The sequence below is a fragment of the Medicago sativa genome, chromosome 5, assembly GCF_051527215.1.
Source record: "Medicago sativa cultivar Bolivia chromosome 5, Bolivia_mono, whole genome shotgun sequence".
Taxonomy (NCBI): Eukaryota; Viridiplantae; Streptophyta; class Magnoliopsida; order Fabales; family Fabaceae; genus Medicago; species Medicago sativa.
In genome coordinates, this window is record NC_140753.1 from 16,966,622 (window position 1) to 16,992,607 (window position 25,986).

Genomic DNA, 25,986 nt, shown 5'->3' on the forward strand with positions numbered 1-25,986 from the left:
TGAAATTTGTAGAAAATAGATTCTATTTTACAGATTCTGAGAAAACAATTAGGGATTGAAATTGTTTGATTTGATTTGGAATTTGAGAGACGACGGATTTAGGCAGCGGACGGCGGATAAAACGGTGGTGGTGCATTGAAGGTTGACGCGACAAAGGGAGAAAGTGTAATATCCTACTCGTCAGTATTGGAATAGTACCAGTCAAACGTGTCAGAGGACAAATGTTCTTGGAAAGTAAGTATGACGGTGAATGTTTATTAGACGACATCAGTCAAGCACGAGTTAAGTATCAGTTTCGGTATAAACACGATCGAGAAGAAGGGCAAAATGGTAAAAAGCCATAAGGGGCTATTTAAGGCCACAAGGGCCATTTTTCCTTCATTTTTGCAAGCTCTTTCTCTCTCTAGGTTTGAGAACTTGAGATTTCTCCTTCCTCTCTCTCCAACCCTTCCAAAATATTGATCCAACCTTAATTAAAGTTAAGTAATGTTCCCTCATGATATCATAAGCATATGGAAGCTTGGTTCAAGTTCGATTTCACTCTTTTCATCACAAGGGCAAGATTGAAGAAGTTAGGGTTTGAATGATGTGAAGTGAAGGTGATACTTGGAAGCATGGGAATCAAGTGCAGATCATGTTATGTGAGTTCTTAGATAGAACCCACCTTTGGGATTATGTGTTTAATTTTGTAAGGAAAACATGAATTCTAGGGTTCTATGTATTGAGATTAGTTGCCCTTTTCATGCCATGCTTGCTAAACATGTAAATACTTGTTATATGAATGTTTTTCAGGTATCCTATGATCAATAGAGTTAAAATATACTTTGGGTCACTTGGTTTTGAGGTTTTTGAGCTAAAAATGCCATTTATACAGGTTCTGGACTGTCATAACTCGCCGCGGCGAGCTAGGACTCGCCATGGTGAGTTAGACTACAGAACACAAAGTTTACTCGCCATGGACTCGCCTTGAACTCGCCATGGCGAGTTGACAGAACAAAAATGTCTTGTTGGCTCATTCTAGGAAGTTCTTGGCAGCTTTGTGTCTGGTTTCTCAGTGTTCTCTTTATAAAAGTAAACCCCTCAAGCCAAGGTCCTCTTTGATAATCTTTTAAAAGGTTTTCTTGGGAATGAATTAAGTATTTAACTTATTTAGTAATGCATGGAATACGAGAGCAATGATATGTTTTAGTTTGGGTAGGAAACTAATCTTTAAGAAAGGGAATGAATGTAGAGCCTCGACATAGTTTGTCAAGAACTAGAATGTTAAGCATGAACCCTATGTAAGTTAAGTCGTGAAGTGATTAGTGTATTCTCTTCACACATGAACAAGAATGACTATGCAAGCATGTTAAGTCGTGAATCGATAAGTTAATCTCTTCACTATGAATAAGTATGAACAAGTATGTAGTTTACCACTAATCGGATCGACCAAGGATCTGAGGTAAATGAGTAAGCATGTATAGGTTAAACCCTCCATGTATGTAAGACCAAGACTTTAATGTAAGATGTAGTTTACCGCTAATCGGATCGATCACGGATCCATGGTAAATGAGTAAGCAAGATGTAGGTGTCGTGTCTTTTATGATCCACGCAAGGTTGGGATCTCAAGGGTTTCTCGCCAGGGGAACGGGATAAGCTCCGCAAGGGGGGCCCGCACGTCACTGAGGGAGTCCGATGTACCTTAGCTAGGTTTTCATCGGTCATGTATGGGATTGTACCGTGGTTACTCCACCCGGGGCTCTCCGTAAAATGAATCAAGATAATAATGTTTTCAACGCTAACATCTAATCTAATGAATGAATGAATGAATATGACTATGTATGACACGATATGATCATGATTATGATATGATATTAGACATGTGTAGTTTATGAAATAGAGCAAGTTATGAAGTTATACCGCCGACGATATTAGGTTTCCCTAATCGTCCAGTTTAGGACCGTGTCATGAATATGTTATGGTAAGTCTTGATGCGTTTAGCGTATCTTGAGTTAGCTGTCCTAGGATCCCTTGACCGCCATGACACGTATGATGTAAGCAAGACCTATGACAATTTAAGATGAACCTACGACAGATCTAGTATGCACGACCGTCTAGGCAAGCATGATCACACAAGTATAATCAACCGTCAGGTTGTATTGTGTAGACACGTGGTGACCGTATGTTTCCCCGAGGTTACCTATAGCCTAGGATTAGGTAGAACTCACTGAGACATTACGTCTCATCCCAATCCTTGTTTTTTTCAAATAAACAGGATGGTATTGCAAGCTCGTAGCCGGATGGATATTTCAACAAGTGCTCGTTCGTACCCGCTGCAGGATGTCATGGATCTTAAGGATGTTTTTACTATGTATTAGACAAGTTGTGTTGTATTGATTTTGTACGAACGCATATTGTTGTATAAGATATTCATTCGAATGCATTCAAGTTGTAAATTTTAATGTATCTAGTACTAAAGATAATGGACATACTAAACTTTCTAGATAAGTTTAGTGTGGCCGTTACAGAAAGTGTGGAGGAAGACTTGAAACGGTGATGTAGTTATGCTTCTCTGTTCTAAAAACCAAGTTTACATGTTTTTTATTTTTAAAATAATGCAATGACACGTGGCAACACCTGATTGAGTCAAAGGCATGTGCCTTTGGCGCCCAAAAGGCACTGAAGCATTGCCCCATAATACACACTAAATTGAGTGCAGATCTGCTTCAGTACTAGAAGCTGTCCAGTTCCCAGTTTTTTTTACGGATGCATGACACGTCGCCAAAAATAACTCAATGGCCAAGATTTAAAATATGATACAAATCAGAATAATCTTCACCTTTGTTATTTGATACGCTCCTCTTTGAACGCTCTCACCGTCGTACGGAAGCGCCGCCGTGATGCCCGTCACCATGCTTGCATAAGCATCGCCGCCATGTGTCTATGCTCTTGGTCTTCTTCTTTCTCTCAAATTCACTATTTTGATTTTACAAATTTTTCTCATATCTTTGCAAAGTGGTATAACAAAGTTAACATATCTTCCCCCAAAACGCTATGCAATTATATCAGAAGCAATCTTCAATATGTGTAACACCCAAACGATCTTCATTCTTAAATCTAAAAAAATGAAATAAAACCCAGCAACAATCTTTAAGGATAGTCTTTAATTTCATGCAACAATCAACAGGGTTATACAAAAAAAAGGGGGAAAATGGTGAAAATGGCAGCACATACAAAAATGGTGACGGCGAGGCGACGAGGAAGCAAGGAGAGACGGCGAAGGCGATTTGTTTTGGACCGAATTGCAGGAGAGGAAATCTCAGCGACTCATTGTATGTTTTTAATCTCAACTGTTGAAATTTAAATTGCACACGTGTCATACATCCGAGAAAAGAACTGAAAAAATGGACTACTTTAGTACTGGAGCAGATCTGAACTCCACTAAATTACACAATGGTCCTAATTACACAATGGTGAAACAAAGTATTTGAGCGGATAGGATTCAAGGGGACTTTGTTTTTAGAAAAGACAGATTTTTAAAAAAAAAACTACTAGGAATAGATTTTCATTGAGCTTAAAATAGATATTTTTAAGTCTGAAACAAAAATTATTAAAATAATAAAAATGGTGTTTTTTCTTAAATAAAACCAAAACAACCAGGACATAGGAGTCTTTCTTGGAAATGACTCTTAGGTAAAAAAAAAAAAAGAAAAGGTTTTTCTTGCTTATATTAATTGCTCATTAACTCCTTAGATTGTACCTAAGGTAATTTTTGCTCCCTTTTGGATGCGGGAGGTTTATTGATTCTTTTGGTTAGTTTTTGGTTCCTTGTACTTTTTCCTAGGTTGTTACCATTTGTACATAATTTCCACTTGAATCTCTCTGCAGAAGCAAGTATATTCTCTGCAGAAGCAACAAAAATAAAAGGAAACAACCATCACGCAAATATTTCAATCATGTCTTCTGAAAGAATCTTGCAAATGTAGCATGGTCTACTTTTTTTTTTTTGGTACAATAGCATGGTCTACTTTATCTAAATAGGAAAGTAGCCAAACATAAGCTCACAGTACTACAGTCCTAGTTTTAATTGTTAGCATAGTCTTGAGTTTCCCATAGTCGACTATTTGTAGACATTAAGCTTCGAAAGGGTCTAATGGGAGTTAGTAAGGACGATGTAAAAATTACTCTTGAAAAGGTGACGATGCTATTCGGATATTTGCATGAAAAAGATGTGTTTGAGAAAAGTATTACAAACAGCATCTGGCAAAGCGGCTTTTGTCTTAAAAAACAGTTTCTGAAGATGCATTCCTTGTTAATTATAAGTTCAGTAGCAAACTGTATAAGGTAAAAATAGTGAGGACTGAGGATTATGAAATCTAGGAAGCAATATTTTTTTTTTTGAAACTATACCTCTCATAAACCATGAGAAACATATGCACAGAGAAAGAAACCAAACCAGGGGCAACTCAAAGTCAATCTTGCTCGATACCTCATGGGGAGAGTCTATCATGCTTGATCCCTCTTAAGGCGACCTTTAATGTCATATTTTCCATTTCAGGACAGTTAGACGCAACAATCAGCTTTCAATCCTTTTTTCATTTGATTTCGCATTTTAAAGATGCTGCAGATACACAAGAATAACACATAGCAAGTAAGGTAAGAGATATATAGATTATAAAATGTAACCATAAAATTATGCTCTCATACATCATCATTATGAGTGGTGGAGGTGCTAAGGTGTGTGATTTTGTAGCCATCAAAGTTGGCTTAAGTGCATAATTCTGTCAGTACATGTCGCTCCGTTTTGCAAAATTCTCTATTTAACTAAACCTTATAAAGGTTATGTTTAATATATATCTTCTACATATACAGTCACAAACAACCTCGAAATTACTTAAATTAAACAGAGATTCATTGTTAATCAAAAGCTTTTAGGGGGTTTTTGTCGGAATAGTCTCTGCAGTTGCGCGCGCGGAGGATATTTGGTTTACATAAAAAAATAATCAATAAAATACAATGAAAAACAACATTTTGACAAATAAATATTGTACAATCCATGTCAATAATTCAAGTTTGTAGTGCATGACACCGAGCAAGAACAATATATCCAGAAAATCAAAGCTAAAACAAGTTACCATCTCTTATCTTTCTTTCTTCCTCTTCTTTCCAGTCTTCACATGTACGCTTCAAAAAAGACCTAAAATATACAACCAAGTTGTCTTGGAAAGTAAAATCCATGACAGAATAATACATCAACAACAAAGAAAGACACCTAAAGATCAAACAAAATCAGCATAATCCGCCACACTCTAAACCCACGAAAACTATCCTGTTTCTGCTGCATTCTTGAAGAGGAATATCATTTTGATGTTCAACTGGACGAATGACTAGTACGACTAATGTTTGTTGTCGGCATCCAATCAAAACAACTGTTTCGCGGACCCATAGTCATTCCCCCCAGTTGAACAACAAAATGAGATTGCTCGTCGTGAATACCTTTTCTTCTAAATCAACATGATGACCTAATTGTTTCAAAAAAAAAAATTCCATGTAAAACCAATTTCATCTAATTTGGATTATATATATATATATATATATATATAGGCTCACATACGGAATTTGTTCCTACTTTTTTTGGAGGGGTTTGTTCCTACTTATTCTAATAGGTATATCCTTTAATCAATATTTTATGTTCTTCTTCAAAAAAAAAAATTTGTTTTTTTATTTTATGTTCCTAGGGATTGTTTGTTACAAACTCTTCTCTATATCCGTTTTTTTTTTTTTGTTATAAAACATTTAAACAGTTTTTCTTCTAATATATTTATCCTTTTGTTCTCCTTCTTATCCCTTTACTCTTTCCACTTGTTTCTCCTTCTTATCCGATGTTTAGTTTAGGTATTATAGTTTTATCTCTTGATAACTAATTCCCTATATTATTATTATTTTATTAGTTTATTATTATTTGCAAAAAAAAAAAAAAAACTCCGTATAAGTAGGAATAAAATTTGGTATGTGAGCTTATATCTATGATATATATAAAAAAAACTAACCCTTTCACTACTTTATGGGTTGGATTTTTTCTTTCAAATATACCCACAGTTGGATTTTTTTTCTCTCCAAAAATACCTTCAATTTTCAATACAAATAACACATGTAAAAAATAGATAAGAATACATTTAAATATTAAAACAAATGTAACAAACACGATATAAATATTTTTTTTTTTTGTTTTCTTTTCCTTTATCATTTAAAAGGTGTAACAAACTAGATTAATATATTTATACTTACTTTTTCATCATTCCAATTATACTCTTAAACAACTTTTTCTACAATAAAATTGTTGTTGGTGTCATTAAAAAAAGAATTTAGATTATATTTTTTTATTATATTGTATTATTGTTGGTGTCGTTGAAATAGATAATCATGGTTGGTTTGATTTTTTATAACTTGAAAACAACAAACATTTCTATTTTTTTTTAAAGTTTTAATCAAAATCAGAATTTTATAAAGAAAAACACTGTTCATAATTTTCAAACGTTAGCGCAATAAAAAGAGCGGAAAGACAGGCGTGTGAGTGCTCGTCTTTTCGCTAGTATAAAAATAAACCCTAATTACATTGACTTCTACCTAAAGAACAGTGAATTCTAATTTTCCCCTGTAAACATTTTTTTAGATTTCAACTCTCTAATATGAACATTCTACAATTTTGGACATTCAGGACATATATGACTATGCAATCTTGCTTAAGTGTATTTGTATTAGACATTTATGCAAAATAATATACAAGTTCTCTACTCACAAAATCTATCTTTAATCTCTTATTTCTTCTCTATTTTATACTCCATTGTCCTTGTGATTTAAGGTGGCTGTGTCTTGAGAAGAAGTATTCACGACACAACAATCTCACTTTGTTGTTGAACATGAAGACACAACCACCTTAAATTACATGGAATGACAACTTGCAACAAATAAAATAAAATTAGTTGTATGTGTGCCCTATTGTTTGCTTCAACAAAGAAAAATGAGATTTGGAATGTTGCTACTTACTTTGTCATACATACCATCGTTGATTCACAATGTGCAGTTGCATGCAAAGGGGCATACTTTTTCATTCTTAATGTTGTTTTTCGAGTTATAAGAAAAGTACCTTTAATAAAATCGAAACCACCACCGAAGATATTACCGGGTTAAGTTATGACCAAGTTGTTTTCTTTAAGTCGTTTCACGGCACTACCCGAGTTTGTGCAAGGTAGACTAACAACCGGACCGCCTCCAGGATAAAACAGTCCAGTACACCTGTTCGATTATGGCGTAATCGATCGTTCGATTAAACCACTCTATATGGTACGAAGACCACTCGAAACCGACGGGACAGAAAGGAGTAGAAGAAGAGAAGAAGGACTCGTCAACACAAGTTGAAAACAGGGAGAAGAGAGGAAAAGCACATGAAGCATCAACTGTGAATTTTGGTGTAAAGAATAAGCATCAACTGTAAATTAACATCTGTTAGTACCAAAAATGAAATATTTGGTCGAACTGATGATTATATTTCGACGAGCATGGGTTATTTCGACATGCTGCAAAGTGCAAAGAGATACCGCAATTTCAACCAAGAGCATACAATACCGCAATTTCGACAAAGGAAGTTACAGTTGGAGTGTAATATGGCAAAGAACGTGTAGCGGCAAACAAGTGCATGGAAGTTGTCTAAGTGCATGGAAGTTATTTCTTAGTGCTTGGAAGTTATTTCTACTTTTAATCTAGACCTTAGGATTTAGTGGTAGTTTTTCTACAAGGTCTATATATATCAAGCTTGTAGGTCAGCCCCACTTATATAAACACTTACTAGGTAGTATGACTCTCCAATGTGGGACATTTTTAAGTCATACCAACTAGGCATGGCAATGGGGCGGGGTGGGGACGGGTTTTGCCTTCCCCATCCCCATCCCCTACTCACATATACTTACCTGTTACCCTACCCATACCCAACGGGGATGAGAAATTGAATCCCATCCCCGTCCCCAGTGGGTTCGGGTATTCCCACCCCATCCCGGTCCCCACAGTGAATCAATTTTTTTAGTAAAAAAAGAGTTTTTTTTTAACCTTCAATGGTAATGTTGTAATGCATTATCCAACAATTTGCGCTCATTTTAACATTTCCTTACCGAATAATTTGGTTGATCCTTTAACTATCAATGAAAGTTCTTATATCATGACAATTATCAAACCAAATAACATGGCATATCATTATCAACCCCCTCAACAAAAACAAGAATATGACCTTTCTACATTCGGGTAAGGTTTGGGTATGAGTTCGGGGTGGATACATATATCTCCATTACCCGTCCCGTACCCGTATTTTGAAATCGGGGAAATCTCAAACCCATACCCAAACCTAGTCAAATCGGGGAAAACCAGTCAAATCGGGGTTGGTTTGGGTGGGTACCCATGGGCACGGGTTTTGTTGTCATGCCTAATACCAACACTAGGTCTTACTAAGGTGTTTATTCTTTCCAACTTTTTCCACTATTGTTGCTAGTGTTCCAACACTTAATGTCCGGTTATGTTGTTTATGTGCTTTATTAAAACATTTTGCTCTAGCATTTGGTTTATTGTAAACATGGTTGTTGTCTTAATGATGTATGCTTTTCGTTAGTTATTACAATTTTATTGACTTCAATTATGTTATAAAATGTGGCTTTTGATGCTTTTTATTAATTAGGCACCACACTCGTGTAGAAAATTAATGACCCTTTCAATGATGAAATGTTTTGTTTTCTGGAGTGTATAGATGAAGACTGGAAAGAAATATATGAGATGATATTTTCTGCTTTTGGTAGCTTGTTTGCGCCTGCTTAAACCAATATTGAGAGGTCTGCTCCTAAATTTGTCTCAAGAAATTAAGAAGAACAATATACAATGATGATGTATCGGATCATAATTTTATGGCTACAATATATAATTTATATATCTCTTACCCCCACTTACCATGTGTTATTGTTGTGTATCTGCGGTATCTTAAAAGTTGCGAAATTAAACGAGAAAAATGGATTGAAAGCTCATCGTTACGCCTAACTCTCCTGAAAGGTAAAATATGGCATTAAAGCTTGCCTTAGGAAAGAGATGGAGTATTAAGACTCTCCCCAATAGGCATGGAGCATGATAGATATATTGATTAAGATACACTCGTCTAAGATGGATTGAGCATCAGACTCTCCCCAAGAGGGGAATGATTAAGATAGATCTTCCACGAGAGGGATCAAGCAAATAGACTTTACCCAATAGAGATCGAGTATGATAGAATCTCCCTAAGAAGGATCGAGCAACGTAGACTCCCCTCTCAGAGGGATTGATCGTAAAAGACTTTCCTCAAAGAATCAAGCAAAAATTGAAGAGAATCTTCTCGAAGGGAAATAAGCAAATAATTTGCGAACAAACAAACTTCTAAGGAAAGAAGGGTGAACAATCAAACACTCTCCTCCTTAAAAAAAAAAAAAAAAAAAAACCTCTCTCCTTAGCGACCAAAGTATATAAGATAACAATTTGACGAAAAGGGAGCTTCGAACATATTTAGACTTAAATATGTGAGAATTCATATGTCTTTTAGTTATCGAACTCTAAATGAACGTATTTTAAAATTAATTGTGCTACACTTCAATAAATTTATCCAAGAATGGAATCATTAAGAGACGACTAGTAGCTCCATCACAAATGATACAATATTATTATAAAGCATTTCACCCTCACAGATCTCGTGTTTGAAGAGATGTGTACCTATTTGAATATTTCTATGGAGAACAGATTTTGATACGGACACATGATATATACAGACACGGATACCTTAACATCGCTAATGTAAATAACACAGAACACGATTATACATACATTTATTATTTTATTATAATTATATCAAATATTAGTTTTATTTATAAAAGATCTAAATTGTGAACAAAAATATATACATATGCATCTAAAATGCTTTTAGATATATATTGTTCGAAATTCATTGTTAGTTAATTGTTTTATAAAGTATAAGCACTTAAATGAAAATTAATATAAAGTGAAATTTACTAAATAAAGTTAATATATAATATTTAATAAATTAACTTAATTTTAAAAAAATGAAACTCTAAATACTTTATATTGATTGATATAAATTTTGTTATGATTTAAGAATAATACTCTTTTTATGTCATTCTACGTTTATCAGATAGTTAAATCGTTAATTTTATCAAACTCTTCAATTAACTTATCAGCTATCAGTCATCGATCATTAACAATATCGGTCATTGGTCATCAAACACAAGAGCTAATTTTCTGTTCTACTGTTTTGTAGGACCATGTTCTTGACAGGTGGCGTTGGGTGTTAGATCCTATTAACGGTTACTCCGTTAAGGGGACTTATCAGTTTCTTACGCTTCATGACACATCAATGGAGCGGGGTCTTTATGATGCAGCGTGGCTGAAGCAGGTTCCGTTAAAGGTTTCTGTATTTGTTTGGCGGCTTCTCCGCAACAGACTCCCTACCAAAGACAATCTTTTCCATAGGAGGACTCTTCATCACAACGACATTTATTGCATAGGTGGATGTGGTTCCACGGAGTCGATATGTCACCTTCTAATCCGATGTGACATATTTGGCAGTGTTTGGAACAAGATCTATAGGTGGCTAGGTATTTATTTCATCTCTCCAGACTCTGTTAGTGATCATCTTCAGCAGTTTAGTTACATGGCGGGGTTACCGCGATTTACTCATTCTTTTTTTAAGGTGATCTGGCACGCTTGTGTTTGGATCATTTGGAAGGAAAGAAACAACAGGATCTTCAAAGACAAAGCACAAGACTTGGAACAAATTTTTGACAATGTAAAGTTTGTGTCTTTTTCTTGGTTAAAGGCAAATAGGCTAACTTCAGCTTTCAATTATAATGACTGGTGGCGGCAACCTTTAATTTGTATGGGTGTTATGGAGTAATGTTTTTATTTCCTTCTTCTTTTTGTGTTTGCTGTTAGGAAAAAGACAACTGGACTTTGTATTCTTTTGATGAGCGTTCATCTTTGCACGCCTTGTGCGAGTTGAACTGCTCTTGGTGATTATATTATTTTATTTTGGCTTGTTAAAAAAAAAAATTATCAGATATCTGCTAGTTTAACCAAACAACAAAACCTTAGAGACCGAAAATTTTCAATCACCTTAGAGTTTTATAATTCCATTGCTTTTTGGGATAAAATTTATAAAGTAATAATTTCAACTATTAATAAGTCATACCCCCACATTCTTTGATCCATTTCTATCTATATAAGAGGGAAGGCTTTTCCAATTCTCACAAAATCAACTCAATTGGTTTCCCTCGCTTTTTATAGTTTAACAAAATCAATTGGTTTTCTGTTCGTTGTTTCTCTCTCTTTATCTCACAACACCTAACTCATCCTTTTCGGTTTAAAGCTCACAAATTGAGGATTTCTTCACTTGGAAGTTAAGGTTTTGTCTAGGCTTCTTCAAGAATTGTCTTTTGGAAGTTGGAAGTGATAAAAGCGGTAAATTTCATCTCTTAATTTTAACATTTTTGTTTGAATCAACTTCATTGAGTTATTGTTGAAGATTTTAGTCTCATAATTTTCTTGATTAAGTTTCAAGAGTCTAGCTTTTATGCCGCATTTTGTTGGAAATTTGGTAACAGAAACCCAATTTGTGCATTGTGGGTCTGAATAACTGAATATTTGATGACAGAAACCTACATTGTATGGGCTCTTTTGATCCATATTGCCGACCCCGATTATCATTAGATTAGGCGTCGAATAATCTTGTCAAACAATTTCGAAAGAAGCTTTCTTGTTGAATTGTTATTTTTGTTTTTATTGAAGTTTTTTAGTTTGATTTTGTACCGATTCATCACTTGATTCTTGTTTTCAACATCATTAGCAAGTAAAGGTTTAATCTTTTTCCTATATTTTCATTATTTTTAAGTCAATATCTTAATACCCTTGGTTTTTTCAACTAATTCAACTCTTGATTTTTGTTTTCAGCATCATTAATTGATACCAAGAAGATAGTAAAGTTTCAATATTTTTGCTATTTGAAGAAAAGCAATTATGGTGATTGCTGATAATGAGATTAGTGCTCCGAAGTCTCCTAAGAAAAGCAATTATTGGAAGAAACCTGGTGTTGATGGGAAAAGTGTTGATGTTCCTGTGTTGGTTGTTGGAACCAAGTCTTGGCCAGCTCTTTCTGATGCTCAAACTTCAAAACCTAAGAATCATGTTGAGAATGTTGCTGTTCCTGCATATGCTTTCCCACCTGGTTCAGGACCTTATCCGAATGGTGAGAATCCTAAGCCTGTATCCCCGGTGGCAGCAGGACAAGGTGAGAATCACTAATCTTCAATATTCTTACTTTGATACCATTGAAGTGGCTTTTAGTTGCAACATGATGTTTTACCATGAGTGTTTTTTATTGTCATTATGATATCTTCTCATTATGGTTCTGTAATTGGTTTGAGTAATTGGCCAAGTAATTTTGTTAACTTACATAATTGGCTAGTTCATCTGATTAAGGCATAGTTGATTTGATTAAGGCATCGTTTTATGAGTAAACCGGGTGAGGCTAGGGACTAAGAATTAAGATTTAACTAGTATCTAACATATTTTTACCATTCAAAAAATATTATGCATGTCGATTTAACTAGTTTTAAATTCTTATAGTTGTTTTGTTGGTATACAATTAGACCTCCATCAAAATGATTTAAATGAGCCAGCTTCAGTCCAAAATCCCTCTGAGCATAGCATGGAACAACAACAGGAGAAAACTGGCACCGATATCAGTGAGTCGGGTCATGCCGTCGCAAATCTAAACTCTAATGATAATAACTTAGTTCAAGCCGAGTCAGGAGCAGAAGGAAGTAATGAAGCTAACTTAGTTCAAGCTGAGTCAGTACCAAAAGGAAGTCATGAAGCAAAGAGAAGGCGTAGGGAAAGGGCACATTGGACAGAAGGTGAACATAAGTAAGTATTCAATCTATCCTTGGAAGTTATATCTTTTTTTCTTTTTCAATTCTATTTTAGGTTAAATATATTCTTTTCAATTTAAATTAATAGATGAAGTATTAAATAGTTGTTAGATCGCATAACTACGAAATTATATTTTTATTTTAGACGAATAGTCTAGTGACTAGATACTCAACTATGGAGAAGTGGAAAATTTTACGATTCGAACCGCATGTAGATCAACGTCCTTGTAGCTACCAATTGATATGTATTTACAATACATTAAATAAAAAACACATTTATAGCTTTTTAGTTTGTATGATGTATATAAGAAATAATTCAGTTCTAGAAAAACAAAAATGATATTTATGTTCATAGATGCAAATTAATCGTTCTAGGTTGCATATCAACAAAGAAAAGAGAAAAAAATCAATGCAAGTGTTTCCATTGTTTTGGATACATACCAAGATATAGTTACCTCATTTCTTTATTATTTTCTTCTCTTATTATTTAATTGAATTTGAATATTTCACATTCATTCTATAATTTGTGATGTATAGGTTGTTTCTGGAGGGGCTAGAAAAATATGGTAAGGGACGTTGGAAAGATATTTCAAAAGAATTTGTGGTGACAAAGACTCCAATTCAAATTGCTAGCCATGCCCAAAAATACTTTATCCACCAAAATGTGAAAGATATAGAGAAGAGAAAACAGAGAAGTATACACGACACAACCTTAAACAAGAATGACACACCAGTCACTGAGATTCCTTCAGTTGAGCAACAAAATGAGCTTACTCCTTTAGTCACTTCTCCTATGGAACAACATGAGAATCCTCCTCAAGACACAGCCACCTCAAGACAAATGCAGTTGGTGCTGCTCTGTCCAATCGGTCCTACACGTACTGATATGAACAAACTTGAGAAGATGTGCAACTTGTTCAACTTGTTGGCAAAAGAACTTTGAATTAGAGGAGTTGTTTGCATAAGGACAGTTTTCTTGGGTCTATGGCAGATTATGTAGTGTTAGTTTTGGTTGCTGATTTTGTTTGATCTTTAGATAGGTGTCTTTCTTTGTTGAGCTGCTTGTTTTGATGTATTATTCTGTCATGGATTTTACTTGCCAAGACAATGTGGTTGTATATTTTAGGTCTTTCTTTGTTGAGGTACTTGTTTTGCTGTATAACGCTTCTTTTTGGCTAGGTGAGTCACTACACCTCCTCTTCAAGTTCTGTTGTTGAAATCACTTGGTGGAAATGTTATTTGGCTGTTCTTAATTTGATTATTTTCAGAAGCACTATGAAGTATATTCAGAAGCTTTTGTTATAAACATTAGAGCTGTTTTACTTTTACATGCAAGTTTAAAATATATCACCTCCTAGGGTTAGAAGAACTATTGTCAAGGATTGACATAGAAGTCTTCTGAATAGATCCAAAACAACCAGGACATAGAAGTCTTTCTTGGAAATGGCTCTTAGGTAAAAAAAAAAAAGTTTTTCTTGCTTATATTAATTGCTCATTAACTCCTTAGATTGTACCTAAGGTAATTTTTGCTCCCTTTTGGATGCGGGAGGTTTATTGATTCTTTTGGTTAGTTTTTGGTTCCTTGTACTTTTTCCCAGGTTGTTACCATTTGTACATAATTTCCACTTGAATCTCTGCAGAAACAAGTATATTCTCTGCAGAAGCAACAAAAATAAAAGGAAACAACCATCACGCAAATATTTCAATCATGTCTTCTGAAAGAATCTTGCAAATGTAGCATGGTCTACTTTATCTAAATAGAAAAGTAGCCAAACATAAGCTCCCAGTACTACAGTCCTAGTTTTAATTGTTAGCATAGTCTTGAGTTTCCCATAGTCGACTATTTGTAGACATTAAGCTTCGAAAGGGTCTAATGGGAGTTAGTGAGGACGATGTAAAAATTACTCTTGAAAAGGTGATCTACGATGCTATTCGGATATTTGCATGAAAAAGATGTGTTTGAGAAAAGTATTACAAACAGCATCTGGCAAAGCGGCTTTTGTCTTAAAAAACAGTTTTTGAAGATGCATTCCTTGTTAATTATAAGTTCAGTAGCAAACTGTATAAGGTAAAAATAGGGAGGACTGAGGATTATGAAATCTAGGAAGCAATATTTTTTATTTTTTTTGAAGCAGCTAACTTTATTGAAGCTATACCTCTCATAAACCATGAGAAACATATGCACAGAGAAAGAAACCAAACCAGGGGCAACTCAAAGTCAATCTTGCTCGATACCTCATGGGGAGAGTCTATCATGCTTGATCCCTCTTTGGGCAGAGTCTTCATACTCCATCTCTTTCTTAAGGCGGCCTTTAATGCCATATTTTCCATTTCAGGAGAGTTAGACCCAACAATGAGCTTTCAATCCTTTTTTCATTTGATTTCGCATTTTAAAGATGCTGCAGATACACAAGAATAACACATAGCAAGTAGGGTAAGAGATATATAAATTATAAAATGTAACCATAAAATTATGCTCTCATACATCATCATTATGAGTGGTGGAGGTGCTAAGGTGTGTGATTTTGTAGGCATCAAAATTGGCTTAAGTGGATAATTCTGTCAGTATATGTCGCTCCGTTTTGCAAAATTCTCTATTTAACTAAACCTTATAAAGCTTATATTTAATAAAATTAAACAGAGATTCATTGTTAATCAGAGATTCATTGTTAATCAAAATCTTTTAGGTACATATGCAAAATTCTGTCAGTATATCTTCTACGTACATATGCAGTCACAAACAACCTCAAAGTTACTAAAATTAAACAGAGATTCATTGTTAATCAAAATCTTTTAGGGGGAGTTTGTCGTCCATTTGGGTCCCACGAGGCTTGAGGGAATAGTCTCCGCAGTTGCGCGCGGAGGATATTTGGTTTACATAAAAAATAATCAATAAAATACAATTAACAAAAACATTTGGACGAATAAATATTGTACAATCCATGTCAATAATTCAAGTTTACAGTGCATGACACCGAGCAAGAACAATATATCCAGAAAATCAAAAGCTAAAACAAGTTACCATCTCTTATCTTTCTTTCCTCTTCTTCCCAGTCTTCACGTACGTTTCAAAAAACCAAAAATTCATCGTTGAAAGAGTCATTATAAACAGAAAACAAAACATTATAATCAAGGGATATGGACTCTCCTTCTCAAAACATTATATAGACAATGGTCATGAACCTACGGATATTTCCAGCTTTTTCAAGGTGAAAACGAAGATCATAAAGCTACATGTAGAAATTTGTTTACGCTAACATCAAGCTCCATTAAAGGTAAAAAATTAAGGGTAAAAACGAAGATCAACAAATTAAGGGTAAAAAAATTAAACAAGGTCCTTTTTTTAACCATTGTGAATAGATAAATAATTGAGAAGAATAAAAAAAATTGAAACAATTTAGTATTTATTTTTGTATATAATAACAAAGAGAAGCGTTATACACCAAAACATGTACCTCCACAAAGAAAGACCTGAAATATACAACCATGTTGTCTTGGCAAGTAAAATCCATGACAGAATAATACATCAACAACAAAGAAAGAAAACCTATCTAAAGATCAAACAAAATCAGCACCCAAAACTAATACCACATAATCCGCCACACGTATCCAAAACATGCTTGTCCTACACTCTAAACCCAACAAAACTATGTTGTTTCTGCTGCATTCTTGAAGAGGAATATCATCTTGTTGTTCAACTGGACGAATGACTAATGCGACCAATGTTTGTTGTCGGCATCCAATCAAAACAACTTGTTTCGAGGACCCATAGTCATTCCCCCAGTTGAACAACAAAATGAGATTGCTCGTCTAGAATACCTTTTCTTCTAAATCAACATGATGACTAATTGTTTCAATTATTTTTTTTCTTTCCATGTAAAACCAATTTCATCTAATTTGGATTATATATATAGGCTCACATACGGAATTTGTTCTACTTTTTTGGAGGGGTTTGTTCCTACTTATTCTAATGTTAAGTATATCCTTTAATCAATATTTTATGTTCCTAGGATTGTTTGTAACAGACTCTTCTCTGTATCCCCTTTTTTTTTTTTGTTATAATAACATTTAAACAGTTTTTCTTCTAATATATTTATCTTTTTGTTCTCCTTCTTATCCCTTTACTCTTTCCACTATTTCTCCTTCTTATCCGATTTTTAGTTTAAGTATTTATAGTTTTATCCCTTGATAACTAAATCCCTATATGTCCCGGGAGCATAGTTCAGTTGGTAGGACAATGCATTATTATATGCAGGGGCCGGGGTTCAAACCCCAGACACCCAACTTATTCACCTTATAAGGTGAATTCTAGCCACTAGGCTGCCTGACCAAAAAAAAACTAGGCTACCTGACCAAAAAAAAAAACTAATTCCCTATATTTTGCAAATAACAAACTCATTTTTTTTTTTGAAGGAAAACTCATTTGTTTCCTCATTTGTTTCATCTTCTTGTTATCTTATTCCCTTTTATCTAATATACTAATTTACTGCTTATTATAATAAGCAAAATTTTATAATTATCTTTTTTAAACTCTTAATTTTCTTAACTTTTTGTGTCTATTGTTCATTTTCCAAAATATAAAACCAATTTGTTTTTTTGTCAAAGATAAAACCAATTTGTTGTCCTTTATGTACTTAATTAACTCTTAAGTCATATCTTTATACTTCTCTATAAATAAATATCAAATACTAGTATGTAGCCCGTGCCAAGCACGGGTAAATAAACCGCTGTTAAAAAGGTAATTTCTTTTGGGTGGGAGGAGCGGGATAATAATTTTGTTATACATGTTTTAAAAAGTCTTTGAATAAAAATATATCAATGTTATCAAACATGTTCAAACACAAATATGATAGATTTTGAATGAAAAATTCATATTAGTCTCACAAAAAAATGATTAGCATGCAGTAACATATCTGTGTTCGAATGTAATTAGTTGTTAATTATATACCATATTAAATAATTTAAAAAATTTGTAAATAATTCTGTCTAGACCGTTAGATAATCATTAAGAGGATGATTTAATTTATTAGCAACAAATTAGCTAGGATTGTTCATACTTTAGTTTTCTAAATTGAATCTTACTGAACTATCACAATAGTTGAGTAAGACCAAGTTGGACAATTAGGCTTTGTTTGCGAGTATGGAGGGGAAGAGAAGGGAGGGTTTGGAAAAAAAGAAGAAGGAGAAATTGAAAAAAAAAAAATAGAGGATTTGGGAGGAGGGGTTTTGGGGGGCTTATTTTTCTTCAAAATATAAAACCTTCCTCATTTGTGGAACTAAAAAATTGTATTGGAGGAGGGTTTTGGGGGGTTTGGGAGGATTTATGTGAATTCTTAAAATTTAATATATGCTGTTATAATATTCTAAAAATTAAAAATATATTAATCTTAAACATTAATTTATCACTCGCTAAAAAATACTCTTTTAAAAAATGTGAAAGATTTCTTAATTTCCCCCCATATTTTTGTCCCACCGAAGTCCGTCCTTCCCCTCCCCTGCAAACTCCCAAACAAAGCCTTAGAAAACTTCCTCAGACCAAAAAGGGATGATTAATGATTTGATGTACATGTTCATGTATTTAAAAAACGATGTGGGTTTTCTTTGAAAAACTCAAAAGGCTTGTTTCGTTTTGTCTCACCAACCAAAACCAAACATTAAATTTTTCTATTGTTTTTAGCGTTTGATTTGCTGAAAAATAAGGGATTGGAGTTCTGATGTGTTTAATTTAAAACCTTTCAGGGGCTTTGACAAAATTAGGGGTAAGATAATGAACAAAAAAAAAAAAAATTTAAGTGAGAACTGAAATTGTCCCTCACTAAACCCGTTATTTTTTCTCAAGTGTAGATTATCTAAAATATAAAAATACCCCTTTATTTTCTACTAAAAAAAATATTTCATCCCTTAATCTTCTCTCTCTCTCTCTCTCTCTCTCTCTCATTTTCCCCCCTCTCGCTCTATCACTCTCCCTCTCTCCTCCACTCCCTCATCTATTTCTCCTCCCCCCCCCCTCCTCTCTCTATTATCTCATCTCTCGCTCTCATTTTCCCTCCCTCTAGCATCTCCATCGCATTTCCCCTATCTCTCTCTCACATCCCTCTCCTATCTCTTATCTCTTTCACCCACCTCTCTCTCACTTTTTATCTCAGACCCCCTCCTATCTCTTTTGGCTCTCTCTCTCTATCCCTCTTATATATCCTCTCTCGTCCCTCTCCCAATCGTATCTCTCTTCTTTCTCTCCTTCCACCCCAATCTCTCTCATATCTCTCATGTACTCCTCCCCCCCCCCCCCCAATGCCTCTTTCTCTCACCCATCTCACTCCTTTCTACCTCTCGCACTCTATCTTATCTATTAATATATAAGATAGAGTATTGCAGTAAATTTTATCTTATTTTGTTTGTGTTGTCTATTGTGCGCCAAACAACGCACATGATAAAAAATTGTCCAACCTTAAAAATTTGTCATGCATTGTTTTGTCTAGTACTCACCATATCGATTCAAACAAACTCTTTGTTCTAGTTCGTCATGATTTAGGTGAGTGGTTTTCTGGTTTCAATTGCGAATCAATTCTTCAAGCATGTTACACTCATCTTTCAATTTTTATTCTCTTGATACAAACTCAGATTCTTGTAAACACCATTTTTAAACTCATTAATTCCCTTACTCTTCAATCAATTTGTAAAGCTCCTGAAAATTGTTTGACGTTTACAGTGATTCACATGGTAACATCGACTTTATGTTTCTTCTATTTTGCAAACAACCTCTGATGTAACCTGAGTTTTCAATTATTGTTTGAAGCCGATTAGATTTACCAAAGAGGTTTCTATCATTGTCTCAATATGTCTGAATTTGTTATCAACAAATAATTTGAATAGAGCACAAAGTTTGGCACAAATTTATTATCCTTTAACATTAACTCTTATATTATTTTATTGTAACAATATGCCAATATAAAGGCAATATATGACTTGACCCAAAAAAAAAATGCTATGGGGTTCTCACTCATATTAAAATTTTCTTACAGGTTCCCAAAAGTTATGGTTATTGCAAAGACTACATTTGTCCTATTTTTATCTGGCACATTTTGTAATATATCCTCGACCATCTATAAAATAAACAACAAATAACTCAGGAAAAAATAGAAAACACCGTTGAGGCAAAGGCTAGATACAATACCCGAGGTTGCAACATGAGATTTGAGGCCATTGAATACCTTTTAGTCGACAAAGAAAGATTCAACGTAAGTAGTTAGTATAATAAGTAAATAAGTTTTAGTCATGTATGACATGTGAATAACATATACTCAAAATAGATCCCATGTCTAAATTGCACACAAATGAACATTTTTATCACTACCACAGAAATACACATAAGGAACGCAAGTCAAATAATATTATTTTTGCAAAAAAAAATTCCTAGTTTCAAAATGATAGGAATCATCCAAAAATTGTCTTTCATGACTATCAATTTCACCAAATGGAACTAAAAATAAAACATAGCAAACAAACAAATTAAAAAGAGTAAAATATAGATTCAAACTCCAACATAGGAAATGAATTAATACTTTAGACATGAAAATCCATCTACCATTATTTCTTATTTTGTTTAAAATGGAGCCATATTCTTCACGTCTCATATTTACTCTCATACTTAGCTAAGAGTAGATACAATATTTATTTTATTCTGCTTTTCTGAAATGATACATCATCATTTCTCATCTGCCAACAAAATGATAGAAAAAGATCAAATTAAACAAAACAATTGAAATAATTCAAAAGAAAAAAAAAAGCCATATATCATGTTATTTTGAAGTTCAAAATCATTAAAAAATTATTTGGTATGTGATTGAAAATCACTACTAAGTGAAATTTTCCTTCAAATTAAGTGCGTAATCTACAATCAAATAAAACATTTCAGATAATTTTTCGTCAAATTTGAAATATTCCAAAAAAGGGGAGGGTGGAGAAGTGTGTTTTAGAAGCCCTATTCTCATTGTAATTTCCCCATTTAGATGTTGTTCCTAATTGCCAAATGGAAGGAAAAAAAACTAAAATGAGCTTTTGTTATTTTTTTTCAATCCAATATATTAGTTTTATGATATTGCCAGAGTTAAATAGGTTTTTGGAACCTATAATATTATTTTTAGTCCTAAAAAAGAGTAATATGTTTACGTTCTTATAAAAAGTCTCAACCTATAGTTTAAATCTTAATATTTCTTCTTCCCGTACTTTTGTGTCATAATTTCTGCTTTCTGGTTGCGGATGGCATCGCTCATATGAAAAGGCAAAAAAACTAATTGAATATACTAAATCTTACGCGATATTTCGTTTGGTTTCAAGAAAACAAAATAAAAACTTTGCCTCATCTCTAATAGTTCTTATGAATAGTGATGACAGTCAGTCATGCACTATTTTTAGAGTCTTTTTTATGATACTTTTGAGTTCACAAGCAAGTTTAAGCATCAAGAAGAGCAAGAAAAGCAAGAAAATTGGAAGACTTGGAATCCAGGAATCGCGGTACGATTTTCACTATCGTAATACGATTTTTGAAGTCAGAAGGCATGTTTTTGAAGAAGCTGAATCGTAATACGATCCATATAATCGTGATACGATTTCAAGAAGGGCTTTAAAGGAAATTAGGGTTTAATAAAGCAATCGTGGTACGATTTTACCATCGTGGTACGATTTGGTGCGATCCAGATTTGCCTATTTAAGCTGAAGTCAGTCTCAAACAAAGGGGTGACGATTTTGGAGAGCTAAAGTGCGATTTTAACACCCAGAAGGCTGCAGCGGAGAGGATTTCATCATCTCTAACCCAGTTTATGTATGTTTTAATTCTTTCATTGATTATGCTATTTGTAAACTCAATTATGAGTAGCTAAATCTCTTAGAGATTAGATCCGAGATGAATCTTTGTAACCCTAATTGACACACATGTTGCTGTGAAACTCTATTTTGTTTATGAATTCAATTCTAGTTTATTCAATTCAATTGTTCTTAATGCTTTTTATATCTTGATCACATATAACCTGATTTTGTGAGAACGAATGACCACTGACCATGGCTTTCGACTTAGACCTAATTGAATTGTTCTAATAAACAGGGTTAGTCTAGGAATAGATAATCGTTTGTTAGTGATCATAGGTTAACGTTCGGTAAAACCTTCAAGAATTATTAGATCACCTAAGGAATTAGGGGTTGTAGTTTAAGAAGAGGGTCCTAACTCAAGGGATTGATTAGGGCTATTTTGTTAATCATCGTAAATTAGAAGAGGATTCATAACAAATAGGTGCAGTAGACCAATTAGGAGAACTTAGAGGAATCGAAGGATCTGATCTCATCTCTCTTATTTTCTAACCAAATCTTTATTTTATGTTATTTAATTTTATGCAATCAAATCTACTGCCTAGTGGCAAACCAAAAATAACTTTTACGCATCCTAAATATTTTACCTTATTGCTGAATTGAGATTAACACAGTCCTCGTGGGATCGATATTTTTACTACTTCGATAGCGTTTTGGTACACTTGCCAGAGATCTATCAAATAGCCAACCATTCTACGAAGCATGCTGGAATCATTGATGATCATGGGCTAATCAAAAGGTTTGTGAGACGTACCCAAAAAATTGTGTACTAAAAAATGAGACTAAAAAGCAAATTATGTAGTGAATAGGTTCAAGTTTTTAAAGGGTTCCAAAAACATGGATTTGAAGAGAATTGAGCAATTTGAATTTTCGGATTATCATTAAATATAGTTATTAGTAACCTAGTGATTGCGTTATTTGAATTTGTTAAAAGAAAATTGATATTTTTTCTTTATTTATTTGATCTCGAATTCAAATAAAAATTGAATTTGAAGATATTATTTTGATGATGCTAGTTAATAGCACGATTTCGTAATGTTTTTTTTTATGGCAAATTGAGTTCGGAGGGTGTATGTGATCAATGATATGTATGTCAATATGCTTAAATGACTTGTTTAAGGTGATAGAATAAGATCATGAGATAATCATAATCGTTAATTGTCTATTAGCAATAACAATGCTGCGTGTACTTTTGGATAAAAGATTAGTGTAGAAGTAGATTCACCAACCAAAACCCAAAAAATTCAATTTTCATCCCAAGTGTCGCAAATAAATAGGATATAAAGTGGCGCAAAATTGCATTGTGTTTGATTCTCGTAATTAATACTTCTTGTTGCAGAGATGTGTTTACAATTTTCGCTTTTGACGGCCTAGGTATAGCATCCCTGAAATAAAGAAAAAAAAAATGGTCGAATATACTATGTGAAATTTTGTTTTTAAAGGATTTGATGTAAAAAAAATTATTAGTTTCAAGAAACCAATTTAAATTGTATTTTAGTCCTCTACATATTCATATCTCGCAACATTGGTCCATGTTTAGATGACTAATATACCGCATTAATGAATATATAAAGGATTAAATATCTTTTTTCTGCTAATAAAATAATATGACTAAACTTGGAAGGTTTCAATTTTTAACACATTCATCTTAAAATTCAAAATAAATATTTAAACGACGTTTAAAGAGCCACAAATTGATAGCTAAATGTATTGTAGTCTATTCTTAGTTTTCATTCAACTTTTTTTAAAAAATACAATGCTATAGGTGTTTTTTTTAACAAAAAGAGGACAAATTAGACGACTGGACCATAGACTTTATTAACAAAAGAATTTTGAATTCCATACATATTAATTCTATTTATTATAATTCAATACTACTTGTTTTCTAGTTAAAAAAATCGGAACTACCAAATCAGAGAAATTGATAAAAATGAGATTAATACTATTATTGATTGAGAAAAGGAACATAATAGTTTGTTCTCTATCGGAAATGCTTAACAGTACGGAGCCATTTAAACCAAAAACAACGAATGAAATTGATCATGTTTCTTGAATAAAATTTGAGAGAAACATTAATTGTAGAATAAGCAATATTCATGCCACAATATGTACTTTTGAATAGAGGGGAATTCATTTGTTTATATTGTAGATTGTAGATTAGCCTAGAACTCCACTTGATAAACACTTGAAGGAACCTTTTTTTTACAAAAACATTTGAATGCGCCTATCATTAGTTAAAATGAAATCATAAACAGAAATAGTAAAAGATATCATTCTAACATAAATAAAACGATGAATCCTTCTTGTACAAAGAAAAAGGTTGCATCTTGAATATCAAATTCCAAAAAAAAATTACTTCCATTAGTCAAGTTATCAGTAGTACAGTATTGTTTTATCTTGGTTTTCGGGTGTCAAACATTGACTAAGTTTGAACCTTTTTAACCTTCGATATCTCATTTTTTCTTGGGAAGGGAAAAAATAAGAAAAACCCTTGAGAATCGAGGTCCGAGAGTTGTTTTCGCTACGGGAAGGTGTTAGGCACCCATAACGACTATAGTGTCCTATAGGAACCGTCTTTACTTTCTACGCGCGCGCTTTATTTTTAAATGCTATTTTGAAAGTGTTATTTACACCTAAAGGTTTACTAAGTGAAGAATTGGAGGGAGAAGAAGATGTTTGAATTTTGTTTTATTTGAATTGAAGGAATATTGGTTCCTTGCCTACGTACCCTTTTAAGGGATCAAATCCACCGTAGTTCTCTTCCAAAAAATGTTTGTGTTTTTGTTGATTGATTTTAAGTTTGAAAAGTGGAATTTTGAAGAATGAAATAAAGAGGCCTCAAGGGCATGAGATTGTGAAAATATGAGGTTGAATTAGCCATTTTGCAAAAGAAAATCTAAGTATTGTTAGAATTCATTAAAGTTTTTGTTTAAGGAAAAAAAATAAAGGGGAAATACAATGGGATTTTGATCCCAAGGTTTATTTGGAAAGTTATTTGAGTGAAGTTATTCATGTTTTTTGAAAAGAGAACTTTTGTCTAAGTTTCAAGGCCCCTAAACATACATCTAAGCATGCATTCCCTAAACATACATCTAAAGTATCCATGTGATGTGTGTGCATGTGTCGGTGCTTGTGTCGGTGTACATCATTAGAGTCCATTGTCCTTTACATCATTGGCCTAGATACATGCTATGGTCTTGCAAGAATTTAAAGGCAGAAAGGAAATTACAAAATTCCTAGTTCTTTACATTCTAAGTCTTGGCATAAATTTTAAAGTGTAAGAAGATAAAGACTAGGAATATGAGATGGAGGATGAGATGCTTATGGATGAATGAAACATAATAAAATTGTTAGTAGCATAGGGTGTAATATGGTAAAGGTAAGGCAAGTGAAACACTGTAACAAGAGCATAGGAATTAACACAAGATAATGCAAAATATAGCTAAAACTTAACCTTAAAAATACAAGAATCACATGGCCTATAATTCTCATAATTCAACACATTTTTCAAAGGCACAAACTCAGGTTGTAGAATAAGAACCAAAGCAACATGATAGGCTTTGCATTTTGAAGTGAATTTAGACATATTTACATTATTTATCCACTAACAAAAGACTTGCAAAGCAAGCAATTAACCATTATTCACACATGCAGCAAAACATACTCAAAACAAAAGGTAAAAACTTCACAAAATCACATAACATGGATCACAAATATTTTCAAGAATTAGAAAGGAAAATCAAGCAATTTTTCATAGTTTTTTTTTTAATACAAGACTCAAGAAATAGGCAAGAAAATATGTCAATATTTTTTTATCAAGTTTTTCAGTAAACAAATTGCACAAAAACATCACAAAAATCAACAAGAGTATGTGTGAATTTTTAGGGAATTTTTATCAAAGTTTTTGAGCATGTAGGGGTGCGAATAGCAAGAAATAGTGATGAAAATAGCAAAAAAAAAACACAAGAATACGAAGTCCAGACAAGTTGAAGCCTAGGCCCAAGATCCAACAGGGATCTGGATCATCCAAACGCGTCAGGGGCGTTGGATTGATCCAGTTCCCCCTAACCCTAGATCTGACGGTGGGGAACACTGGTTCACGTTCCTTTATATACACAAAAGGCCTGTCCAAGGCCATTTC

General features: G+C 33.4%; 1 protein-coding gene and 1 long non-coding RNA gene across 2 annotated transcripts in view; both read left to right on the plus strand.

The window, feature by feature from the left end:
• Nucleotides 1-12,536, plus strand: part of LOC146920598 (uncharacterized) — a 29,896-nt gene extending 17,360 nt beyond the window's left edge. Inside the window, exon 2 of the long non-coding RNA XR_015011837.1 lies at nt 12,004-12,536. This is a non-coding gene — a long non-coding RNA (uncharacterized LOC146920598). The remainder of the gene's footprint in view (nt 1-12,003) is intronic.
• Nucleotides 12,439-14,145, plus strand: LOC146920600 (uncharacterized). Its single transcript, XM_085711173.1, has 3 exons — nt 12,439-12,487; nt 12,663-12,978; nt 13,521-14,145. Exons 1-3 carry the CDS (start codon nt 12,439-12,441, stop codon nt 13,924-13,926), a joined length of 771 nt encoding a protein of 256 aa, XP_085567299.1. The 3' UTR covers nt 13,927-14,145.
• Nucleotides 14,146-25,986: the final 11,841 nt, after the last annotated feature.

Coding starts and splice junctions, on each gene's coding strand:
- LOC146920600 (XM_085711173.1), top strand. CDS start 12,439: ATGATATCTTCTCATTATGGTTCTGTAATTGGTTTGAGTAATTGGCCA. Junction 12,488..12,662: donor TGGTTTGAGTAATTGGCCAA/GTAATTTTGTTA, acceptor CGATTTAACTAG/TTTTAAATTCTTATAGTTGT. Junction 12,979..13,520: donor TGGACAGAAGGTGAACATAA/GTAAGTATTCAA, acceptor TGTGATGTATAG/GTTGTTTCTGGAGGGGCTAG.